Source organism: Lipotes vexillifer, unplaced genomic scaffold, assembly GCF_000442215.2.
Source record: "Lipotes vexillifer unplaced genomic scaffold, Lipotes_vexillifer_v1.1 scaffold374, whole genome shotgun sequence".
Classification (NCBI taxonomy): Eukaryota; Metazoa; Chordata; class Mammalia; order Artiodactyla; family Lipotidae; genus Lipotes; species Lipotes vexillifer.
The window spans coordinates 800,040-821,233 of NW_006774696.1; the positions used below are offsets into that span (position 1 = coordinate 800,040).

The 21,194-nt window shown below is 48.4% G+C and overlaps 1 protein-coding gene across 1 annotated transcript in view; it reads right to left on the reverse strand.

Moving 5' to 3' along the window:
• The window catches only part of LARGE1 (LARGE xylosyl- and glucuronyltransferase 1), a 443,593-nt gene that overhangs the window by 41,710 nt on the left and 380,689 nt on the right, over window positions 1-21,194 (reverse strand). Inside the window, exon 11 of the mRNA XM_007449439.1 lies at window positions 6,213-6,376. Within this exon, the coding sequence (XP_007449501.1) occupies window positions 6,213-6,376 (164 nt within the window). The remainder of the gene's footprint in view (window positions 1-6,212; window positions 6,377-21,194) is intronic.

Consider the following 21,194-nt stretch of genomic DNA (forward strand, 5'->3'; position numbering starts at 1 on the left):
GGCCTCAGCCTCAGAGAAGAGCATGACCTGCTGAAGAGCACACCGTGTACGAGAGGAAGGGCTGACACGAAGACTCCCTGTCCCATGCTCTCTCCCCTCCCCCATAGAGCCCGCCATCGCTTCATGCCGGGAAGAGGAGGGCAAAGGCTCAGGAACAGCCAGAGACATTGTCTGCAAGACCCAGAAAGAAGCAGGGCTTCCCCCAGGGAGTCCTACTGAGACAGGAAGCCCCAGACAGTCTGTGTAGGTGAAAGGGAGCAGGCAGGGAGATGGCTGATTCGAAACCTAAAAGACTGGGGTTGGAAGGAATTCTAGAATGTCAGTTGGCCAAGCAGCCTGGGCAGGTGGCCACTCAGTCTCTGCTGGAATGGGGAACCCACTCCCTACAAGGCAGACGACCCCAATCTGCGACACAGGGCAAGGTAGGCTGCGGGGTACAGAGGGCAACTGTGGGTTCTGGGCTCAGGCAGAACTGGGTTTGAACTCTGACCTGTGTCAGCATCTCTGGGCAAGTGACAATAGTTCTTTGAGCTTCCATTTCCACATATGCATAGAGGGGATAATAATACCTTTGTCGATGACAAAATGGCTACAAATTCCTCTCCCTCTATCTATCTACACCTTTTGGTAATACCCTCTGCCACACTGATTCTGGGCTGGCCAGGGGACATGCTTTGGTCCATGGGGCATTAGCGACATGACATAGGCAGGGGCGCTGAAAAGTGCTTGTTTGGTGGGGCTTGCCCGGAGCTGCTCTTGGAAGCTTGCTGCTTACTCATGACTCTCAAGTGTCTGTCACTCTCAAGTGTCTGCATGTGCAGCGGGCACCCGTACATGACAGCTGTGATTTCCTCCTCACGTTCAATTCCTCCCTTTGGAACACGTGGTCCTCCAGCAAATATCCTGTGAGTATCTGCAATGTGCAGGCATTGTCCTGGGCCCCAGAATGAATGAGAAAGACAAGGTTCCTGCACTTCTGGAGAGAAGAAATAAACAAACCAAGATAAGTTCAGAGTGAACTGAGTGCCAGAGGGGCAACAGAACAGGAAACAGGATAAAGAGTGATGGTGAGGGCAGGCCTGCAAGAGAGGTCATTGTGAGCCCCGGATAATGAGAAGGACTGGCCTTGAGAAAGCCTGGGTGAAAAGCTTTCCAAGAAGAGGGAAGAGCCCTTGGGATACAGAGTTTAGCATGCTCAAGTAAGAAGAAACAGGACCAGTGTGGATGGCACATAGGTAAGTGAGGGGCAGAAGGAGAGGCTTTGGGGGCTTGGCAGGTGCCGGGTCATATGGGGCCTTCAAGGTCACGGTGGACAGCTCTAATACTAGTCTAAAGGCAATGAGAAAGCATGATGTGACCAGATTAAGATCGCCCTGGCTGTTACATGGGGAAAGGAGTACCTTTCACTCTCTAGAACGATGCTTTCCCAGCTTCAGCTGGCTCAGGATCACCTGGGAGGCTTATTACAACACAGATCCCTGGGACCCACTGTAGAGATTCCTGTTCAGCAGGCCTGGGATGGGGTCTGTGCATCTGTGTTCTAACAAACTCCCAGAAGATGCTGTGCTGCCAGCGGAGGGATGGGACCTACAGGATGGGACCCCATTAGCCCAGCTCATGTTCTCTTTCCCCCGCTTGCAGAAAACAGAGAGAAGGCCCATCAGCCACACAATTCCCTGGAACCGTGGCTGGTACTTCAAGGACTTCATCCAAGGAGCAGGAAACCGAGCAAGCGTCTCCCGGCCAGGTGGCAGGGATGCTGCGATCAGGATCCCTCCTAGCCAGCCCGCTTTGTCCTTTCAACCATTCTCGTCCGCTGCTGGGATGGGAGGGAAGCTTCCTGACCGAGCGCCTGTGTGAGGAGCAGCCCTCCCAGCTCCACAGCTGCAGCAGGCAACGTTCATTCTTTCTGAACGGAATTCTAGAGGGAGCTGGGCATGGGAGCCTGCATGCTGGCTCCCAATTCGTTGTGGCACTCACGTAGGGCCTACTTCTGACTCAAAGGTTTACAAACACACCCGAAATGTTTCTTCAATTAAAAATCAATCCAGCAGGCACCAGTCAGCCTGCAGCATCATAATTGGATATGTGGGATGGTGGCGTGGAAGGAGGAATTTCTGCCGACTTCATCCACCTGTGCGACCGCTTTATAATTTTTGATTATGTCCCGCTAAGTGTCTCTTGCTAGGGTGTGGAATTCCTTGGGTTCTCTGAGGTATTGTCTGGATGGCACTACTTGTCGCAGCGTGTCAGGGGGATCACACGCCTGCCATGCTGGGGGATGTGTGCGCTCTGAAGGGAAGGCGTCTGAGGTTAGTGTTTGCAGCAGATGTGAGAGGTGCCGGGGCTTTCTTTTAAGCCGGCTGGGAGGGGAGGTCCTGCCGGGTTTCCTGCAGCCCAGGCTGGATGCTTCGGGCTGGCCACAGAAAGAGGGTCTCTGTCCTGTCTGTCTTCTTTTGTTAATAACAAGCGTATACATAAGGATGGATTTGAGTTGTTAATAATTAAAAATGTTTGTCTTCTAATTGTTTGTAAATTCCGGGTAGCAAATGCCATAGCCAGCATAAAGGTGAAAAACATTAAGGAAAGTGTGCTAACATTCGTGGCCCACTTGCTAATCACTGGGCACTTTCCAGCGTCTTACTTTATAAAACCCAGACAGCAATCTGTGAACTTGACGATATTACTGCCACTTCATAGGTAAGTAGAGTGAGGCTCAAACAGCCTGAATAACTTGCCCAAATTCACACGGTTAGGAGGTGGTGCAACTCGACTTTGAACCCAAGTCATCTTCCTCTCTTTTTCTCCCCCCTGCATCACTTTGCCTCTCCTAAATACCTACCATGTGCAGAAGCTGTGGTCAGAGAACACAGACCTAGCAAGTACTGACTGAATGTAAGTATGTCCCAGGGCTTTCCCAGAGAGTCTCACATTTTCACCTGAGTTTGCAGGTAACCACTGGCTACTGATCTTGATGAAGAATATCTTGGTGACAAGCTGAATGTACGAAGAGCAGCTGTGAACGTGACCAAGGAAAACCAGGATGCTCTGACGGGAACCTGGGATCACCTGGAACTCACTCACCTGGCCAGATCATAGTATCTGGACTTCAGGTGCCTCGTCTGAGGGGACTGAGATACATTTATGCCGCCTGGAGAACAGAAGACCCACCTAGACCATCATGCAGCACGAATATTAAGGATTAGGTTTTGTTTTCATTTTAAATGGCAAAGAGGAGAAGGCAAAATAAGTGTAAAGAGCGACTGTTATGGCGGGTGACTTGCTGTTGTGCTTGGTGGGGAAGGGTGTGTACACCCAGGCTGATAAGGAAGGGGAGGGGTGACTTGGGACACTGGTCTAGGCCAGTCCCTCATGGAGCCTCAGTGGGAGCCTGGCAGGTTTGAGCTGGAAGGGCTGCCCACCTCTCCCGGTTTCCCCAAGCCCTGCCTACCTGGCCGAGATCTTTTGCTCTCCTCACCCTCACCCTGAGCACAAGCACCTAAGCTCTAACCATGTGTGCCCCAGAGGGCCCGGCATCCTCTCCATCCTGTGGATATGCTGCACGCTCTACCTGGGGGCTGGCAGGGGGCTCCTTCTCTCCCTACGAGCCTTCTACTGTCAGTCCACTCAGCCTCCCTCGGGGACATACGCTCTCTCTTCCTTTCTTCTGCCCCGGCCAGGATGGGGGGGCCCCTCCTGGAGCATCTCTCTGTTGTCAGAACCTGTTCCCTGCCTGTGCCCGCCAGAATTCTAAGCTGGCCCCAAGACTCCTGCCCCTGCCCTGGTGTATCACCCTGTAGCACCCCTCCCTTGAGTGCGAGCGGAACCTGGGAATACGATGGGATATTACTCCTGTGACTAACAGACTGGAGAGATTCTCCTGCTGGCTTTGAAGAAGTAAGATGCTATGCTGAGAGGGCTACACGGCTAAGACCTGAGGGTGGCCCCCAGGAGCTCAGAAGGACCCCAGCTAATAGCCAGCAAGGAAACGGGGACCTCGGTCCTGGAGCTGAATCCTGCCAAAGCCTGAATGAGCTGAGAAGTGCACTCTGACTGTGAGATGAGACTGCAGCCCAGCCAACACCTGGATTTCAGGCCTCAGACCACAAGCAGAGAACCTGCTAACACATATCCAGACTCCTGACCCAGACACTGTCAAATTAAAAAAAAAAAAAAAAAAAAAGTGTTTCTAAAGCTGCAAAATCCGTGGTGATTTATTAAACAACAATAGAAAACGAATACATGGTCTGAACTCTGAATACACTACATAATCCGTGAAGGCAGGAATAGGGTCTTCTTACGTAGTCCCAGCCCCACAAGAGGCTGGCACATGATTCTAATAGATGCTTACATAGTATCTGCTGAGCAATCAATCACGTGAATTTTGGAGATGAGAAAAGTGAGGCCACGGGAAGTAAAGACCTCTCCTGAGATGACACAGCAGGTCAAGGACCCAGCTGGGGCCAGAAGCTCTGTGCTTCTCCTTCTTATCCCGTGTGGTCTTTGCTACCTGTTACGGTCAGCAAGTTCTCTGAGTTTCTGTACAGGTGTCCCGGAGGCTGTGCATCTCCAGGAAACCACTAGCCATGAAGCCACTGAATTCTGTGAGCCGTCATTTGCTAATAAGCAGAGGGACTCACAAAGCAAAAAGGAACCTGCTTCCACAGCCGCTCTCAGCACGCATCATTCCCGGCTGCCTCCGGAGGCAAGGTCGCCCTCACTCTCCGGAACTCCCAGACTGCCTCCTGTCCGTGAGCCTCTTCGTGTCCCAGTGCTGTTCCTTTGTTTGTTCACTCATTCTTCAATCACTCGTGAGTAATCACAAGTGACATTTATTGAACACTTACCAACTGTGCCACGTACTGTCCTCAGCGCTTTACAGGCGTTAACTCATTTAATCCTAAAACGACCCCATGGAATCTCATGCATAGGCTGGACAGGCATCTCCAAAGTGGCTCAAAGACAGAATGAGACCATCAAACTCCCTTCCTAATTGTGGGAGTCGAGGGGGAATGACATGAAGGAAACTAGGGCAAGGGCAGCCACTGTGGACATCAGTAAATCAAAGAGGAAGCTGGTTAGCCGAGGTGCGGAGAAGGCACATAGGACGGCCAGGTACAGAAAAACTGCAGAGCCCTGAAAGCCTTTGAATCCATTCACCTCCTGGCAGCCAGAGAGAGGTTTTCAAAAATATAAATTACAGCATAAAACTCTGTGAAATTTCTACAATAGGTTCTCAACCACGTTCAGAATAAAATCCAAATATTTTAGGAGTTTCTAATGTTTATAAACTTAACCTCATGCAACTTTCCTCTCAAGCCCCCTCTCCAGTGATGCTTCAGTCACACTGGTCTTCTATCAGGTTTCTGAAGACACAAGGCCCTTCCTACTGCAGGGCCTTTGCACTTGCTATTTTGTCTGCCTGGAAAACTTTTCTCAGCAACTCACATACCTAACTCCTTTTCTCATCCTCAAGTCTCTGCAGAAATGTCCTCTCCTTAGAAAGACCTCTCCTGACCATGCCACCTAAAGAAGGTCTCTCACTTGACGTTGATAATATGTGTTTCATCCTTCAAAGCACTTATCACAATTATAATCATTTGACTTAATTATTTACTGTTTTTATACCGCTAGTCTCATTTTCTCAATGCTGGCTGCACATGGCAAACTTAAAACAATTCAAGGTCGCCACCCCACAAAGATTCTTACTTAACTGGTTTGCAATGGAACCTGACCATGAATTTGTTTTAAAAGTTCCTCAGGTGATTCAATTTGTCCCCAGTGAAGGTTGAGAATCAGTGCAACAGACCATAAGCCACATGAGGGCAAGGATTACGTCAGTACTTCCTGATAAAGGCTCCAGGAACGATGCTTGCATCAACACGCATATAAGGAAAACAAACAGAATTGCCTTCCAGCAGCAACTGTGGGTCCAGTCCATGTGTTTCCCTGTAACACACTCCCCCTTTCCTTGAGGTAATTTGAGTAGAGCTCTCTGTTTTTAGAGTCAATTCTTCATCCTCACAAACAACCAGCACCATCAAGAGACAGGAGCCCTTGGTTTTCAGTGCTGGAGAAGGGATGAGACATAAGCCCTATCTTATCAGGCTTCAATGTTCTAAGCCTGTGAGGCCATCTCTCCCTTCTCCATTCGACTGGGTGAAGGGCAGCGGCAAGGGGACTGTGTGGAGGGTGAGGGCCCATCTGCCTACCTGTCCATGGAGAGCTGAGCAACCAGGGTGACGTCCGTGTTGTCTGAAGTGGGCTCATACTCGTAGTGCAAGAAGTACAGGTGGGTTCGGTGGACGGTGAAACGCTCTCGCCGGAACTCGTAACACAAGTCGTCCTCATCCAGCTCAGAGAGCTGCTTCTGGAGCTGAAAGGTAGGCAAGAAGGCTTGGAAACAAGAAGAAAATCCCCGAGGGGGCCTGCCTGTTGTGCCCTATCCTCCCCTGAGTTTGTTACCCATTGGACCTTATTGATGGGCCAATCAGAGAAGGACAGGATCCTGTTTTCATTTTCCTCTGCAATTTAATCTGATTTCAAAGAGGTGATGATAAAGGGCAGCTGCCTCACCCTCTGAGGAATGAGACGCTCTGAGCTAACAGTGATGGTGGTGGCACTGACAAATGTATAAGCAACCACAAAGTCCTTATACAAAACAAAAAACGTTTTCCTTCATGACCCAGCACAACAATTTCAAATAACAGGGGGGGAACTGTCTACGAACAGAGTAACGGGAACCAAATGGAGCAGTACCTTTGTGTGACCTGGTGCTTTTCTCTCTCCAGAGCTACAGATTTCAATCTCTGTACCAGGTATTGGAAAGAAAATGCAAACCCATAAACAAAACAAAACATCTTTTAATTTCATCCAAGTTTAATCAGTCTCAGTACCCACTCTTTGTCTCCCTCTCTTCTAATGCTCTGACGTCTTTTACTTTATTAATCTGCTTGTAGGAGTTCTTTACTTACCTCTCCTATTCTCCTTCCTACCCAACTAGTGAAAGAGTGAGCTGTCCTGTTAACAGGGAACTAGCATTTCACATAAGCAGATGCAGATATACAGGTTTCCAGATCTGCCGATAAGCAGCTGCCCGATACACAATATCCCTCCCAGGCAGGTGTGACTGACTATGCTTGCCTTATAGGTGAAAAATTGCAATGAACAAGGAAAAGAACTTCGACCGATATGGAAATTCAATCAGTGGATGTGCGGTAGCAGAATGAATGGGCTGGGAATAGGCAGGAGAGAACTTTTTCGGGTGATGGGAATGTCTTATGTCATGCTCAGAGTGATGGTTATTTGGGTGTACACATTTGTGAAAATACATGCACACTCAGAACGAGTGGATTTATCATATGCAAATTGTATTTCAATAAAACTTATTTAAAGAAAATAATAATTTGCCGAAGGTCACATGGTTGCTTCCAATATTTCTTCTGTTACATGAGCCTTGTCCATCACATGATGACACAGAGTTGAATATAGATTAAACTTTACATGACTAGAGTTATTAAGAGCTGAATGCAACAGAATATTTTTCCAAAAAGAAGATATATATATATATATATATATATATATATATATATAAAATCTCTAAACCAACAAGAAAATATATTCACTCACTTCTTTATGACCTATCAATTAAGACCACTGCCTTGAACTAGGTGATATGCTATGATTATTCCTTTGTCTACAGTTCCAATGATTTTACTGTTAAGGTCAAATGGATTATCCTTCTTTATTCTCTACCAGTAGTTCAAAATCATGGTAAATTTTACTTTGCTTTATATTAAGACCATGCTGATCTTGTAATTTTTGTGTCTGTATGCCTGAAAAAAGACTTTTTTCTTTTTTGTTTAATATTTTGTTTTTTTTTTAGAATTTATTTATTAAAAAAAAAAGACCACTGCCTTGACAGGTTAAGGTATGATATTACTTCTCAAGATGTGTGCTCTGACAGCTGACTGCATTAAATGCTCCAGTTTCTTCATTGCCCCCTCCCCCATATCCTTCCCCTTTGTCATGTGACTTTTGGTGCTGCCCACTACAGAGGCAAAGCCGATTTCTCTAATCCTTGAATCTGGGCTCGACTTGTGACTTGCTTTGGCAGACAGAATGGAGGGGGAAGCACTGATGCCCCAATCCTGAGGCTAGGGCTCAAGAGGAAGTGCATGCTTCTTGGGAAAATGCCTGGCTAGCCTGCTGGGGGAAGAGAGACAGCTGGAGCAGAGTGGAGTCTCCCCAGTTGCCTGTCACGTGAGCAAGCCTGACCAAGATCAGTAGAGCTGCATCCGTAAACACTTCTCACTGTACGCCACTGAGGCTTTATGGGCTTGGCTGGCGTTTTGTGTGGGGTACCTTTTCATTGCGTGAGTCTGTCCCACATACCACGGGGCGGTTGGTTTCCAGGGCCCCAGCCCAATAAACGTTCGCAGGATTCTCCAGACGGCTGTGTACAACTCCAAATGCACCCATATGTTCCCAAAGGCCACTCGGGGAATTGGTTGTGATCAAAGTGATCTATGAGACGTTTTCAGCTATCTTTGACATTTTTAACCTTTAAGAAGGATGCGATCAGGGATACCCTTGAGCTTTTCAAGTCCAATTCGATGTCCTTGCCTATTTGAAGATTCCCTCTATGCCAGCAGGGTAACTACTTGATATAAGGCTAGGAGCTGGAACTCTCATTCCACCTAAGATCTTAGGAGCCAGGTGACGCCTTCTGGCCTGCAGGACTAAACCCAGATCCTCACTGACGATCGTATACTCTCTCTCTGACCCATCAATCCCCACATACTCTGCCTTACGCCAACGGTCTTCCCTCTGCTCCCCAAACCTGCATTCCCTCCCACACCTCCGTGACTTGGCCCATCTTCCCTCTCTGCCACGTCCTCCCTCACCTTACCCACTCTTCCCCACCTGGGGACTTTCTATTTACCTTCAAGATTCAGCTTAAATGGCACCTTCTCTGTGAAACCTTTATGGGCCCTGCCAGGTAGGGCTACTCCATTTCTTCTCTGTGCTCTAAGAGCACTTAACTTGTAATTCCACCAAAGCACTTGCTAGTTTGAACTGAAATTGTTTAAGAGCAACTTCCCTGGCGAGACTGTGACACTTCACCATTGTCCCCAGCACCGTGCCCACCGCAGGACAGGTGCTCAATACGCGTGTGCTGTGTGCATGAGAAATACCTGCCGCACACAAGAAGGCTGCAGTCACTGAAGTTAAGGTCTGTCCGTGTCATTTCCCTTTTGTATTCTCTAATGTTATGCATAGAAGCTTGTCATTCTTACGCCCATCATTTGCTCCTATGTTTGCAGTGTGAGGGTCTGTGACGGCTGAAAAGGTTGTGTCCAGCAAACAAGCATGTGCCGGGCTCCGTGCAAGGTGCTAGGTGTGCTTGACTCCTTTTCCTTAGAGCCATCCAGTGAGGCATGTGTCAAACCCTCACTTGACAGTTGAGAAAACTGTTTGGAGATCTTGAGATCACCCAGGGAGGTCGAACTTGGGTCTCTGTCCCTGGACCACCAAGCTGCCTCTCCAGAAAAGATGCCTGTTTAGCCTCAGGTCAAGAAACAGACACGGGACAGGGGCTGAGGTTACTGCTTCGATCCCAATCCTGTCCGTGAAATCTTGGGAGAGTGGGTGAATCATTTAACCCTTCTGAGCCTCAATTTCCTCACCTGTAAAATGGGGAGAATAACAGTAGCTACCTCAGGGGATGGCAGGAGGATTCCAGGAGATGCTGCATATGAAGAGCACAGTGTTTGGAGTGACTCAACAATGTCATCTATTATCGTGGTTGTGATCACCATTAGGAAAGGGAAACTCCTGGGCTCCCGGAGACACCTAGGTGGACGTGTGCTGAAACGTCACCTGAAGGAGATGGCATGGCAAGGGTCTGGAGGGCAGGGGAAGAGGGGCTGGATGAGGCTGGGTCATCTTCTGTTTCATGAGTGTCAGAGAGAGTCCCAAGGTCTTTCTCCTTGAACTCAAATATGCCTGGAAGTTGCAGTGTTGCCTGCCAGGAGGAAATGGAACCAACTGACACCCACCTTCCCTTTCTCACCCACCCTGCTAAAGAAAACAATTACTGCCCTTTAGAGAATAAATGTCTGTCAAGTTCTTTGCAAAAGCAGGGCTGCTTGGGGGGTATTTGTTTTGTATTTTTAATATGCTGATAAGAGTGCATGGCTTCCAGTCCAGTGAAGAGAGAGACGGAGCGTGTGAGGATGTGTATGCATGTCCGTGTGTGAGCATGGCCAGACACCTGCATGTGGAGCAAAGGGTCTTTCTTTGATGAGGTTTCGAAAAAGTTTATCCTCATCGCACGAGAAAGGAAATAGTGACCAGAACATGAGAAATGCATGTGTTATGGGGTTCTCTCTTCCCCCTTAGCCTTACACTGGCAGTACCCTTGAGTTGGGGAAAATGACATTCCAAGGTAAATAGCTCCAAGAGCCATTTTCTGGCAAGTGCCCATAGCGTGGGCTCCTAAAGGCAGGAACTATATCCCACCCATCTCGGAATCCCCTGAACCCAGAACACCTAGTACATCATGAGTGCCCAGCAAGACTCTGCTGGATACATTCAGAGCCACAGCATGTTAAGAAAGGAAACAGTGACCAATGAAAATGCTCCTAGAGCTACCAAAGTATGGCTGCCCTAGCTGGGAGGGTCTACCAGCAGTCCCGGGGGATAAGTAGCCTCCATCTATGAACTTCATGGTACCAATGTGGTTCATGGCAGCCACATCCCAAGGTCACCTGTGGCCATCACAGTGCTTAATGGATAGGATCTAGGTAACACTGCCATTTACCAACCACACTGGGTACTCTGGAAAGCACAGCAGGTATGAGGTCAGACATAAAACGTCAGAATCTATTGGACTCTGGACCAAAGAGATGCCTTCCTTGAGCTTTAATACTATATTTATTATCAACCTGGTGCTTTGCACCTCTGCTCTAATATGGACTGAGCACCTACTGTGGGCCAGGTGTAGTGCTAAATCAGGTGCATTGCTTTACTAATTTAATCCTTCAGCACAGATCTCCGTTTTACGAGAGAGGAAACTGAGGCTCAGAAGGTGTCCATAATCTTCCAGTTACAGCTAGAGAGCAGCAGTCGGGACTGTGAATCCAGTCTTTGAACCTCACACCAGGGACATCTCACAACATAATCACTTCTCTCCTGGCGGATGGATGTGAGGATCAAATGAGCTGGTGGAAGATACAACACTGTGTGAACAAAGCAGGCCATAAAAATGCATATGCAGTATGATTCCAATACAGCAAAAAGACAAACAAACAAACCCCACACAGAAACAGACCAAAGGGAACACGTTACAATGTTAACAAAGCTTTTCTCTGAGTGGTGGATTCCCAGATGAATTTTACTGGCTTCTTTATACTTTTCTGTACTTAAGTAATTCCCTGCAATTTTCTCAAATGAGCTAATGCATGTACAAGTGCTTTGTAAACAGTAGAGTGCTACACACACCTCAGCGATGTTACTATGACTGCATTATGTACCTTTTCAAATTCTAATCTAGGACTGCTCATCATTGCTGACTGCATGGCTGATGTTATCCCAAGGAGGAGACTAGAGCAGCTTGAAACCTGCCTCTTTTTCACCCAGGTAATCTCTCCGGGGAGATGCTGAGCTGGAAGGCAGGGCTGGGGTGACTTGGGTTAACAGGGTCTGAATGCTACCGCCACTACCCACTCCAGCCACGTGGGGAGCAGGGGCCCCTGACAAGCAAGTCACAGAAGCAAAAGACAGATTCCTCCTGAGATAAAATGCATTTGCTCAATTGCTTCCTTGGGCAGCCAGCTGAGGCACAGGGAGATTTGGACTTAAGGGAAAATGACCTTTAAGCAGTTGGCATTTATTTCTTCCCATCCTGAAGGGCAGTGGCCTAGACTGACCTCTGAGCTGCCAGAGATGACGGCTGGTCCTGCCTGAGGACTCAGATGGGTGGGAAGTGTGTCCCTGGGCTCCGGCCTGACGGACTTCTGCTCGAAGTCAGGAAAAACGACACGGAGAGATTATGGGGATAAGTGGACACTGAGGCCCGATTCCTCTGACCCTCATTTTCCACGTGACCTTGAGCAAGTCATTTCTCCCAACAGCGAGACAAAAGAGTTCTGGCTTCAAGGATCACGTACTCACTAGGCCAGGTAAGGGCTGAGAGCCCTGCGGGCACTTTCTCATTAACACTCACATGGTCACCGTGGCTTAGAGACCACCAGCAGTCCAGGTCTATAAAGGAAGCCTTAGCCACTTGTTCAAGGTCACACAGTGAACGAACAGAGTAGCCGAGATTCACATCCAGGTGTCTTTCCTCCAAGTTCTTGTACATAATCAAGTCACTATGATGCCGTGTTCATCAGCCTCTGGGGATCTTTCTAGTCTAATGCCAGATGGTTCTGTGACTGCAGAGGACTGAATCACGTGCTTCCCTCGGTGGCAGAGATCTTCTGCTCTCGGGCTGAGTTTCCAACCTTCCTGCAGTGCAGGGGAACCATGTAGCCAAGTCCGCGTCAGTGGAATGTGGGCAGATTCTGGCCACTACAGGCACCACTTTTAAGACTGTCTCACGCACAGTCTTCTCTGTGTCAGCCAGAGCGAGAGCCCCCAGTAGAGGATGCTCTGTGGAGGGCAGAGGCACAAGATGGAAGGAGTCTGGGCCCCGAACCCGGAGAAGAGCTGCCTGCCAATCAGGAACACCTGCTTGAACTTCGTGCGAGTCATAAACTTCCAGTCTGCCAAGTCCGTTTTATGGTTGCTTGTGTTACCTTAACTAACACACCTACTTGACCTCTTCCAGCCAGTAAGTGATGAAGACAGCACAACGGACCAAGTCCGGAGTCTCTGAGGCCACCCTTTCTTCTTTCGACACCTGTCCTTTTGATGCTTTAGGACAATAGGCAGAAACATCTGATGGGTAAAATAACACTCAGGAGTGTTGCTTTACACTTTCAGCTTTCACTTTCAGTGGCCTGGATGTCCATGTCTTCATCCATTCCTCCCAGTGTCTATATGAGACTGGCAGGGCCGCCCTCTTGTCGCCAGTTGATGGATGAGGAAACTGGAGCACCAGGGATGTGCACAGAAAAGCTGGGGCTCTGAGTCACGTCTCCTGGAACCTAACTCAGGGCTCTTCCCTGGGGTTTCCATTAAGTGGTTAAGTTTTATTAAACCACGTGGACAGGCAGAGAAAAATTACTAGCTCGCTGGCTGCCTGCTATGCATATTAATCGACAAAATTCCAGGAACCCAAAACACTGTTTTCCAAGGAAACCAAACCATGGGCCACTTTCATTCTTTCGTGGGAGGGGAGAAGCATGGACCTAGGACCATTCAGTGATGGTTCAGAGAGGGTCTGCTGAGTACTGACTGAGGCTCTGAGAAAATAAGAAAAAGGCATGGTCTGCTCCCTCCCAGCTATCAGTATTAATGTGTACATCGCACACAATTAATAGTCCCTCATTTTATGCCAAGCCCTGTGCTAGGAATGGGGAATGAACCCATTTCTGCACTTAAATTGTTTATACAGTCTGGGTGGGGAAACAAAGAAGCAAGTTAGCAATTGTAAAACTGTGTATTCATAATGCAAACAAAGCTCAGGGTCGGGGCTTCCCTGGTGGCGCAGTGGTTGAGAGTCCGCCTGCTGATGCAGGGGACACGGGTTCGTGGCCCGGTCTGGGAAGATCCCACGTGCCGGGGAGCGGATGGGCCCGTGAGCCATGGCCTCTGAGCCTGTGCGTCCGGAGCCTGTGCTCCGCAACGGGAGAGGCCACAACAGTGAGAGGCCCGCGTAACGCAAAACAAAAAACAAAAGACAAAACTCAAGGTCGGGGGGATATGCTATGTGCTACGCTGACCTAAGCTCCTGACCTGTCTTACCTTACTTAATCCTCATCAAGCCTACCAGGTAGGAATAGTCCTACCTGATTCCCATTTACAGGTGAGAAAACTGAGGCACAGAGAGTTGAGTGGCCTGAAATCCCAAAGGGAGTGTTCCTAACATCTTACGCAAGGCAGTCTCGCTCCAGAGCTGTCCTCTTACCTACCGCACAAGGACCCAGTTAGGGGAGGAAGATTCAGCCAAAAGGAGAACAGGGTCGGGGCTGTGACTGACAAAGGCACAGGAGAGTCGAGCACCTGGCGGGTTTGGATAGGTGACAACCAGAGCCTAGGTGTGTGAAGGAAGGATGTATTCCTGTGGCCCAGACACACCCTCTGAGTATCTGGACCATGACTCCCACCTTTATCCCCTCTCCTGGCCACCCAGGCAAACACTGTGATGCTTCAGGCTCTGGAACTTAACACGCCATGGAAAGTCACTGGAGGCTGGCCTCGGGCAGCCTGTTGTAGGGCTCTGGACGCCATCCACCCTGGGCTCCGCTGCCCACTGTGTGATTAAAGAGCTGGTGACATGCGGCTCGCACGTGAGAACAATAATGCATTCTGGGGTTTCTCTGGGATACAGCTGTTTCCACAGAGCCATCTGTTCCCTGGTAGCTTCTGTTTACATGTGTCTTATTTTTAACTTCTCACTGAGCCACCGTGAGGCCATTGTCTTTTCTTCTTAGTGAGCTTAGCATCAGGGGATGTGACCCCACAGGCGGCCATCACCCTTGTAGCACGAGGGGGTTGAACGTGGAAGCCCTCATTTCAGAGGTGAGGCAGGGGGCTGAGAGCAGCTGGATGCGAAGGCATCCAGGACGAGCTTTCTGGCCAATACTCGTAAGGAGACCGCCTGTGGCCTGTAGCCCTTTGCATACCTTAAGCCCTTCAACGCACATACCAGCCTGGGCTGGGTTTGTTTACTGACCATTTTACAGGTGGGAAAACTGAGGCTCAGGAAAGGCAAGAGTTATACCTGAAGGCATAGATCTAGTCCTGGGGCCTGGTTTTCTGATTTTAAGTACAGGGCTCTTTCCAGAGTACCACAAATACTTCAAGACAAAGAGCTGTAATGGTTCATTGGTTCTACAAAATTTATCGAGCACATACCAGGCAGTCTTTCATAGGCATAAAGATATACCGATGAATGAAACAGACAGACATCCCTGCAGTCCCAGAGCTTACAGTCTAGTTGGAGAGACAGAACCAACAAAATAAATAAGTCCAGAATATAATACATCGATGGGTGATTAAGTACTACGGAGAAAAATAAAGGCACGAGCTCTGGGAGATGGGGGTGCCGGGACTGGGGTTAAGTATTGCAACTTTAGATCATGGAGTGTTTTCAGCAGTCGTCAAAAGACTACTAAGCAAGCCTGATACCAGTTCCAGAGCTGCCACCAACCTGTCCTCTGGTTTCATATCGCTGAGCCTCCGTTTTCTCCTCTAAAAAATAAGGACAACAATAACTACCTTGCAGGGTTCGTAAAAGAATACTGTTCGTAAGAACAGTGATATAAAGTAAAAGCAACTAGGAGAATCGCTGAATGACTTGCAGTTCCTCTTACGTTAATTTTAAATAGGGATCTACATCCACTTGAGGAGCATGGCCTCAGTCGGCCTATGACTTCAAAGTTAGGGCTACCCTGTTTCCAATCATGGCCCCATCATGTAGGAGTTGCTTGATTTTGAGCACTTAACTCATCTCTTCTGAGCTTTGGTTTCCTTAATCTGTGAAAAGTGACTCGTAACGCCTCCTTCCCTTGATTGTGGTGAAGATTAAAGTTGCATTTCCCTTTTGCTTTCCATGCAGGAAATCTCCAATTGTCAAAGGCTAGAAGAAGCAGAGACAGGTCTTGGAGCAGCACAGAGAGCTCTCCTCATGCAGGAGAGAACAGAATGATGAAGGCCTAGTGCACGGATGCCCAATAGGCTTCCGCATCTCCCGCGTTATTGCTTGGGGATTGTTACTGGTTCTCTGGAGTGCTGTCTTGGTGAGGATACTGGGGTTGGGGCTAAGCCCAGATGGACAACTGGGGTCATCAATTAGTGATGTCTGCTGTGGGCATCGGATAAGGGAACTCCAAGTCTGCAGACACTTGTCTATTGACTTACAATTACATATAACTGTGAAAACTCATTGGTATCCAGTCTTTTTGCTTTTTTTCACTTTTTAGGTGTTTGCTATGTTTCATAATTTAACTTCTAACATGACAGTGGATAGTTCTTTTACCACTGGACTTTCTGACTTCAATACCACTGGTTTTCCTTTTTTTGGCTGCCACGGGAAGGATGAACAGGGGGTTGAGCCCAGAAAGGGTTGTTCTGAAGCTGATGAAGTGAAAGTGACAGCTGTCAGAAAGGCATCTGCAGAATAAGCAGCAAACAGTCTGAGGCCATTTCCTGCCAGGATGAACAGCATCTTCCCTCCTCTGGCCAATTCCCGCCCCCTCAGCCTACTCAGTGCAACCTTAGTCACTGAAAATTGTAAATTGAGTTTGGTATACTTTGGTTACTAAGGAAGGGCATGTACTTTAGTAAGATTCCCATCCAAATTGGAAAACATCTATAATAACATATATTTTAATGGTTTTGCATTTAGAAAGGTGGGTTTCTTTTATCTGGAAAACTCCCCGAGGTGGAGCAACGCACTCTTGATAAAGCAGCCTTCTATAAATACAATGCTTGGGGAGAGTTACATGTTTCTGGATAACGCGCTGTATGGAAGCTACACTATCTGCCCGGCTGTTGGGGACCACAGTGGGTGTCCTTATTTTTTACTGCACCCAAGGACAGGACTCAGATTAATGGATTCTTTCCAGAAGTGGGGATTTTCAACTCAACATGAGGAAGGATGGGTTAGCATCTGGAGCTTTCTAACAGTGCACTAAGCTGTTGGAGGTGATGAGCTCCCCGTCTTTGGGAAGATTCCAGCAGAAACCAGATGTAAGCCTGTTAGAGACACTGTAGAAGGATTTTTGCACGGATTAGGTGGTAGAGAATATCCATGATTATCCAGCCGTGTTCTGTGGAGTCCCAGAGCTTCTTGACTATGCTTGAGCAGCTGGGTTGCTGAGGAAAGGGGAATGAAATGCTAACATATAGAATTCTAGCTTCCACTGCGACTTCAATCAAATTATAGTAACTAATGCCAAGTGAATGCTTATTGCATCGCACAGACTAACTTAGTGGTTCCAGGGAGAGATGCCCAGACAAACTATGGGACAGGAGTGGCTATGTCCCATCGGCTACTGTCATTCTACGCCGCAGCTGGAGCCCGAGCTCTTCCAAACAAAACCATCTTGTTTTGGAGCAAGCACCCCAAACAAAGGCTGGAAAATGGGGTTTGCTGCTTACTGAAGGGCTGAATCCCCCAACCTCCTGAATTCATGCTCCTTCCCTCCCTCTTTTCCTATTTCTTTTCTCTCTCCCTCTCTCTTTCTGGCACCAAGACCAACCAAATGGCCTTTCCCTCCCACCCAGAGTCTCCTGTTGGAGAATTCTACCTGGGATTGATCCAGAGCAAATGTGACAGCCCCTTCCATGCTTCATACACAGATTTCTAAGTGACTCCGTAGGTTCATCTCTCTGCCAGGCCTTCCTAGAAAAAAATCTTAAAATCCCCAAACCCATTCGTGGAATGACAGATTATGATCAGACAGGTTGGGCACTGTGGTTTGTGGTAAACCCCCTTCTCAATGAACACTGTTCTGGGTGTCCTGTTTTTGGTGATTTGACATAAATTATCCATGAGACACTATGGCAAAGGCATCACTGTCCCCAGTTATTTATCAGATGGTGAACCCAAGGCTCAGAGCATCCATGTGACCTCTCTGAGGTCCTACGTCCATTAAATGAGCGATCTGGGATGACCAGAGAGCTCACACCCTTATCATCATCATCACCTCCGTGAAGACATAATAATACAAAAATGCACTTGTGCAGCCCTCCACGTGCTCACGTTGGCTTCACTGGAAGCCGAGTATGCCATGCTCGTGTTCACCTCTGGTCTCCACTGCCTGTGCCGCTCCCGCCACTCTCCATATCTTCTCACTCCTCCTTATTCATCCTTCGATTTTCACCTCCTCCAGGAAGTCTTCCCTGACATACCTGCTCTCCCCTTCTTGCGTGCTCTCAAAGCACCACACTGTCCCGGCACTTATCGCACTGGATGACAACCCCGTGCCTGCCTGCATCCCTCACTAGACAAGCACTGTGAGAGTCAGGCTTTGACCTGCACTTGCTCCCCGCCTAGGATCTCTAGCCCTGTGGCTGGTGACCATTTCAATGATTTATCTGCTGAATGGATGAACGCGTCTTGAGACTTAGACCCTGCCACCAGAGCCCTTTCCCATCTGGGATCTGCAGTCCAATGGAGAGGTCCCTGACTCCAGTCTTTGAGACGACCACTAACTGTGCACTTGTCATAGTTCCAGCGACTTCTTCCCCAAAGCTGGGAGCATTCCGCTTTGGGCCAGATACGAGGTCTTACCCTTTCCCGCTGGCTCTGTTTGCAGATAACACTCAGCATGCTGCAAAGGACCAGGGGTGGAACTCCCCGCGGAGACACGATTCCTGGCTGCGATGTTACAGACTCTCTGCCTGCTCCAGCCCCTGCTGCCGCGGGCCTGTCCAGCCAGAGGCATCTGACTAAAGCAGAGCACAGGGACCTGCCGTCTCGGTTTACGGTTGCCAGCTGCGCTCGCTCCCCTGTTCTCAGCGCCCACGAAACAATCCATCTGTCCTCTCCATCCCCGCGGCCGCCGCCCCTGGTCAGAGCCCCATCACCAGCTTTTGGCCTGGGATGCGGCAACGGCCTCTAAGTGGTCTCCTTGCCTCCAGTCTCACCCCTTCTCTTCTATTCTCTACATGGAGTGATTTTTCTCAAATGTAAATGTGACCATGATTAAAGCCCTTTGGTGACTCCTCACTGCCGACAGGATTAAGTCTAAACTCCTAGGCACAACCCAGGCCCTTCGGTCAGCTTCATTCTCTGCCCCTCTCCGGACATGCCTCTGCTCCAGTACAGAAACTACCAGCACGTTCTCTCCGAACTCTCTAGTTCTTCATCTGCTCTTCCTTTGGGTCTGGTCCTTCATTCTTCCCTCTTATTTGTTCAGTTCATTCCATAAACATTTATTAAGTGCTTGTTATGTGCCTGGTTCCATTCTAGGGGAGGGCACCCCAGAGGTGAACGGTACAGGCAGAGTCTCTTATATCTGGGGAAAAAAACTAGGAAAAAAATGACATGAATCAAATAATTGTGGATAGTAGGTATGCGCTGAGGAAAAGAAAATATGGCACATCGCAGCGAGTGATATTAAGGGTTACCCGAGGCTGCGGGGTGGTCAGGGTGTCCCAGGACTTGGGAAGCAAGTACAAAGGCCTTCCCAAGGAGGGTGGGGGGAGCCTGGGGTGTAGGAGGAGCAGAAAGGCAGTGGATGTGGGCTCAGCATCAAGGGGAGTGTTTGGGGGGACAGCTGAGGTGAGCCTCAAAGAAGGCTGCTCTCTCCTTCATGGCCCTCCCTGTACCCGGGCAGACTGTTCTCTTGCCACCTCTGACACTGGTCCATGGCAAGCACCTTCTATAGGGCATGGGCCAGCCTCCGATTTCAACCACGGTGCCCTGCATAGCGCCTGGCAGGTGGCCGGCTCTCACACGTGCGTGTTAAACAAGTAAATGCAGTCACAGATTCCGAGAGGGACAACCAAAGACTTCTCCCCTCTCATGACCCACCAGGGGAAGCTGGTGTAGGAAGAGCCGGTGAGTCATTTTTAAAGGGAGTTCCACTTTGTAAGGCACTGAGCAGTGCACCACGGGAACTCACCCATACGGAGATTAACTGATGGCGTCGATCTGCAAGGCTTTTTATTTGAGCCTCTTCCGTGGAGGAAAACAAAAAAGGAGCAGGAGAAGAGTCTATATTTAATGTTTGGGGAAAGAGGGCAGAATGGGCACTCAAATATTGATGATGACAACAAACACTGATGTGAGTAAAGAGAACAGAAGGAAAACCCAGAAGAACACAGTGTTTGTCGAGACCTCTAAGGGCTTCCCAGAATCTGAGACAGAGGTCAAGCACTTAACGGTTTTCTTTCCTCTCTTGCCAGTGGTAAAGAAGGGTAGACGCTGAGGAAGGTATGGGGGGTGACACGGAGAAGGGCTGGAGCTAGAGGCAACGCCACTGTGACCTGGGGCCAAGTGACAGAGAGCAGGGGTGGCCATGTGACCAGTCATCCTGATACAGGGCCAGGTGAGTGTAAGCCCGCAAGAGCTTCCACACACGCCCTCCCCTGCCATCGGAGCCTAAAAGAATTCTCCTGACATCCAAGATAAGAATACAAAAAACAACAGTAACAAAACAAAATTCTGACTCTTTAACCCCCTTCCAGCCTGCCTCCTGGCTACCTGCTGCTCTGCATCTCCTGTTCTCTTCCTTCCCCAGCAGTCCCGGGCACACAGACCATCCTTCAGCTCCTCACATCAAACCTGCCCTACCTCAGGACCTTTGCACCAGCAACTTCCTCCACCTGGTGTAGCTGGCACACAAAAAATGACACATAATGAAAACATGAGTTTGGATATATGTATATACTCAGGTTACTATCACCACATTCAAGGTAATAAACATAACCATTGCCTCCAAAAGCGTCTTGGTTTTTTTCTTCGTGTGTGTGTGGTAAGAACACTTAACATGAGATCTACACTCTTAAGTAAATTTTAAGTGCACAATACGCCGTGAACTATAGGCACTAGGTTGTAGAGTGGATCTCTGGAACTTACTTCTAACTGTACCTTTATAACCACTGAACATAGCTCCCCATAATGCCCTCTCTCCATCCCCTGGTAGCCACCATTCTGCTGTCAGCATCTATACATGGGACTATTTTAGATGCCTCGTATATTTGGACTCATGCATAGATTTGTCCTTCTGTGACTGACTTATTTCACGTAGCACAATGTCTTCCAGATCCATCCATCTTGTCACAAATGGTAAGACTTCCTTCTTTTTTAAGGTGGAATAATATTCATACACACACACACACACACACACACGTATATATTTACTATGTATATTTACTACATATATATATATATATATATATATATATATATATATATATATTACAAGGTGGTAAATTGTTATTAAGAGAAAAATCTATGACATTTAATGAGGTATGATTCTTTTAATGTGCTGTTGGATTCTGTTTGCTAGTATTTTGTTGAGGATTTTTGCATCTATGTTAATCAGTAATATTGGCCTGTAGTTTTCTTT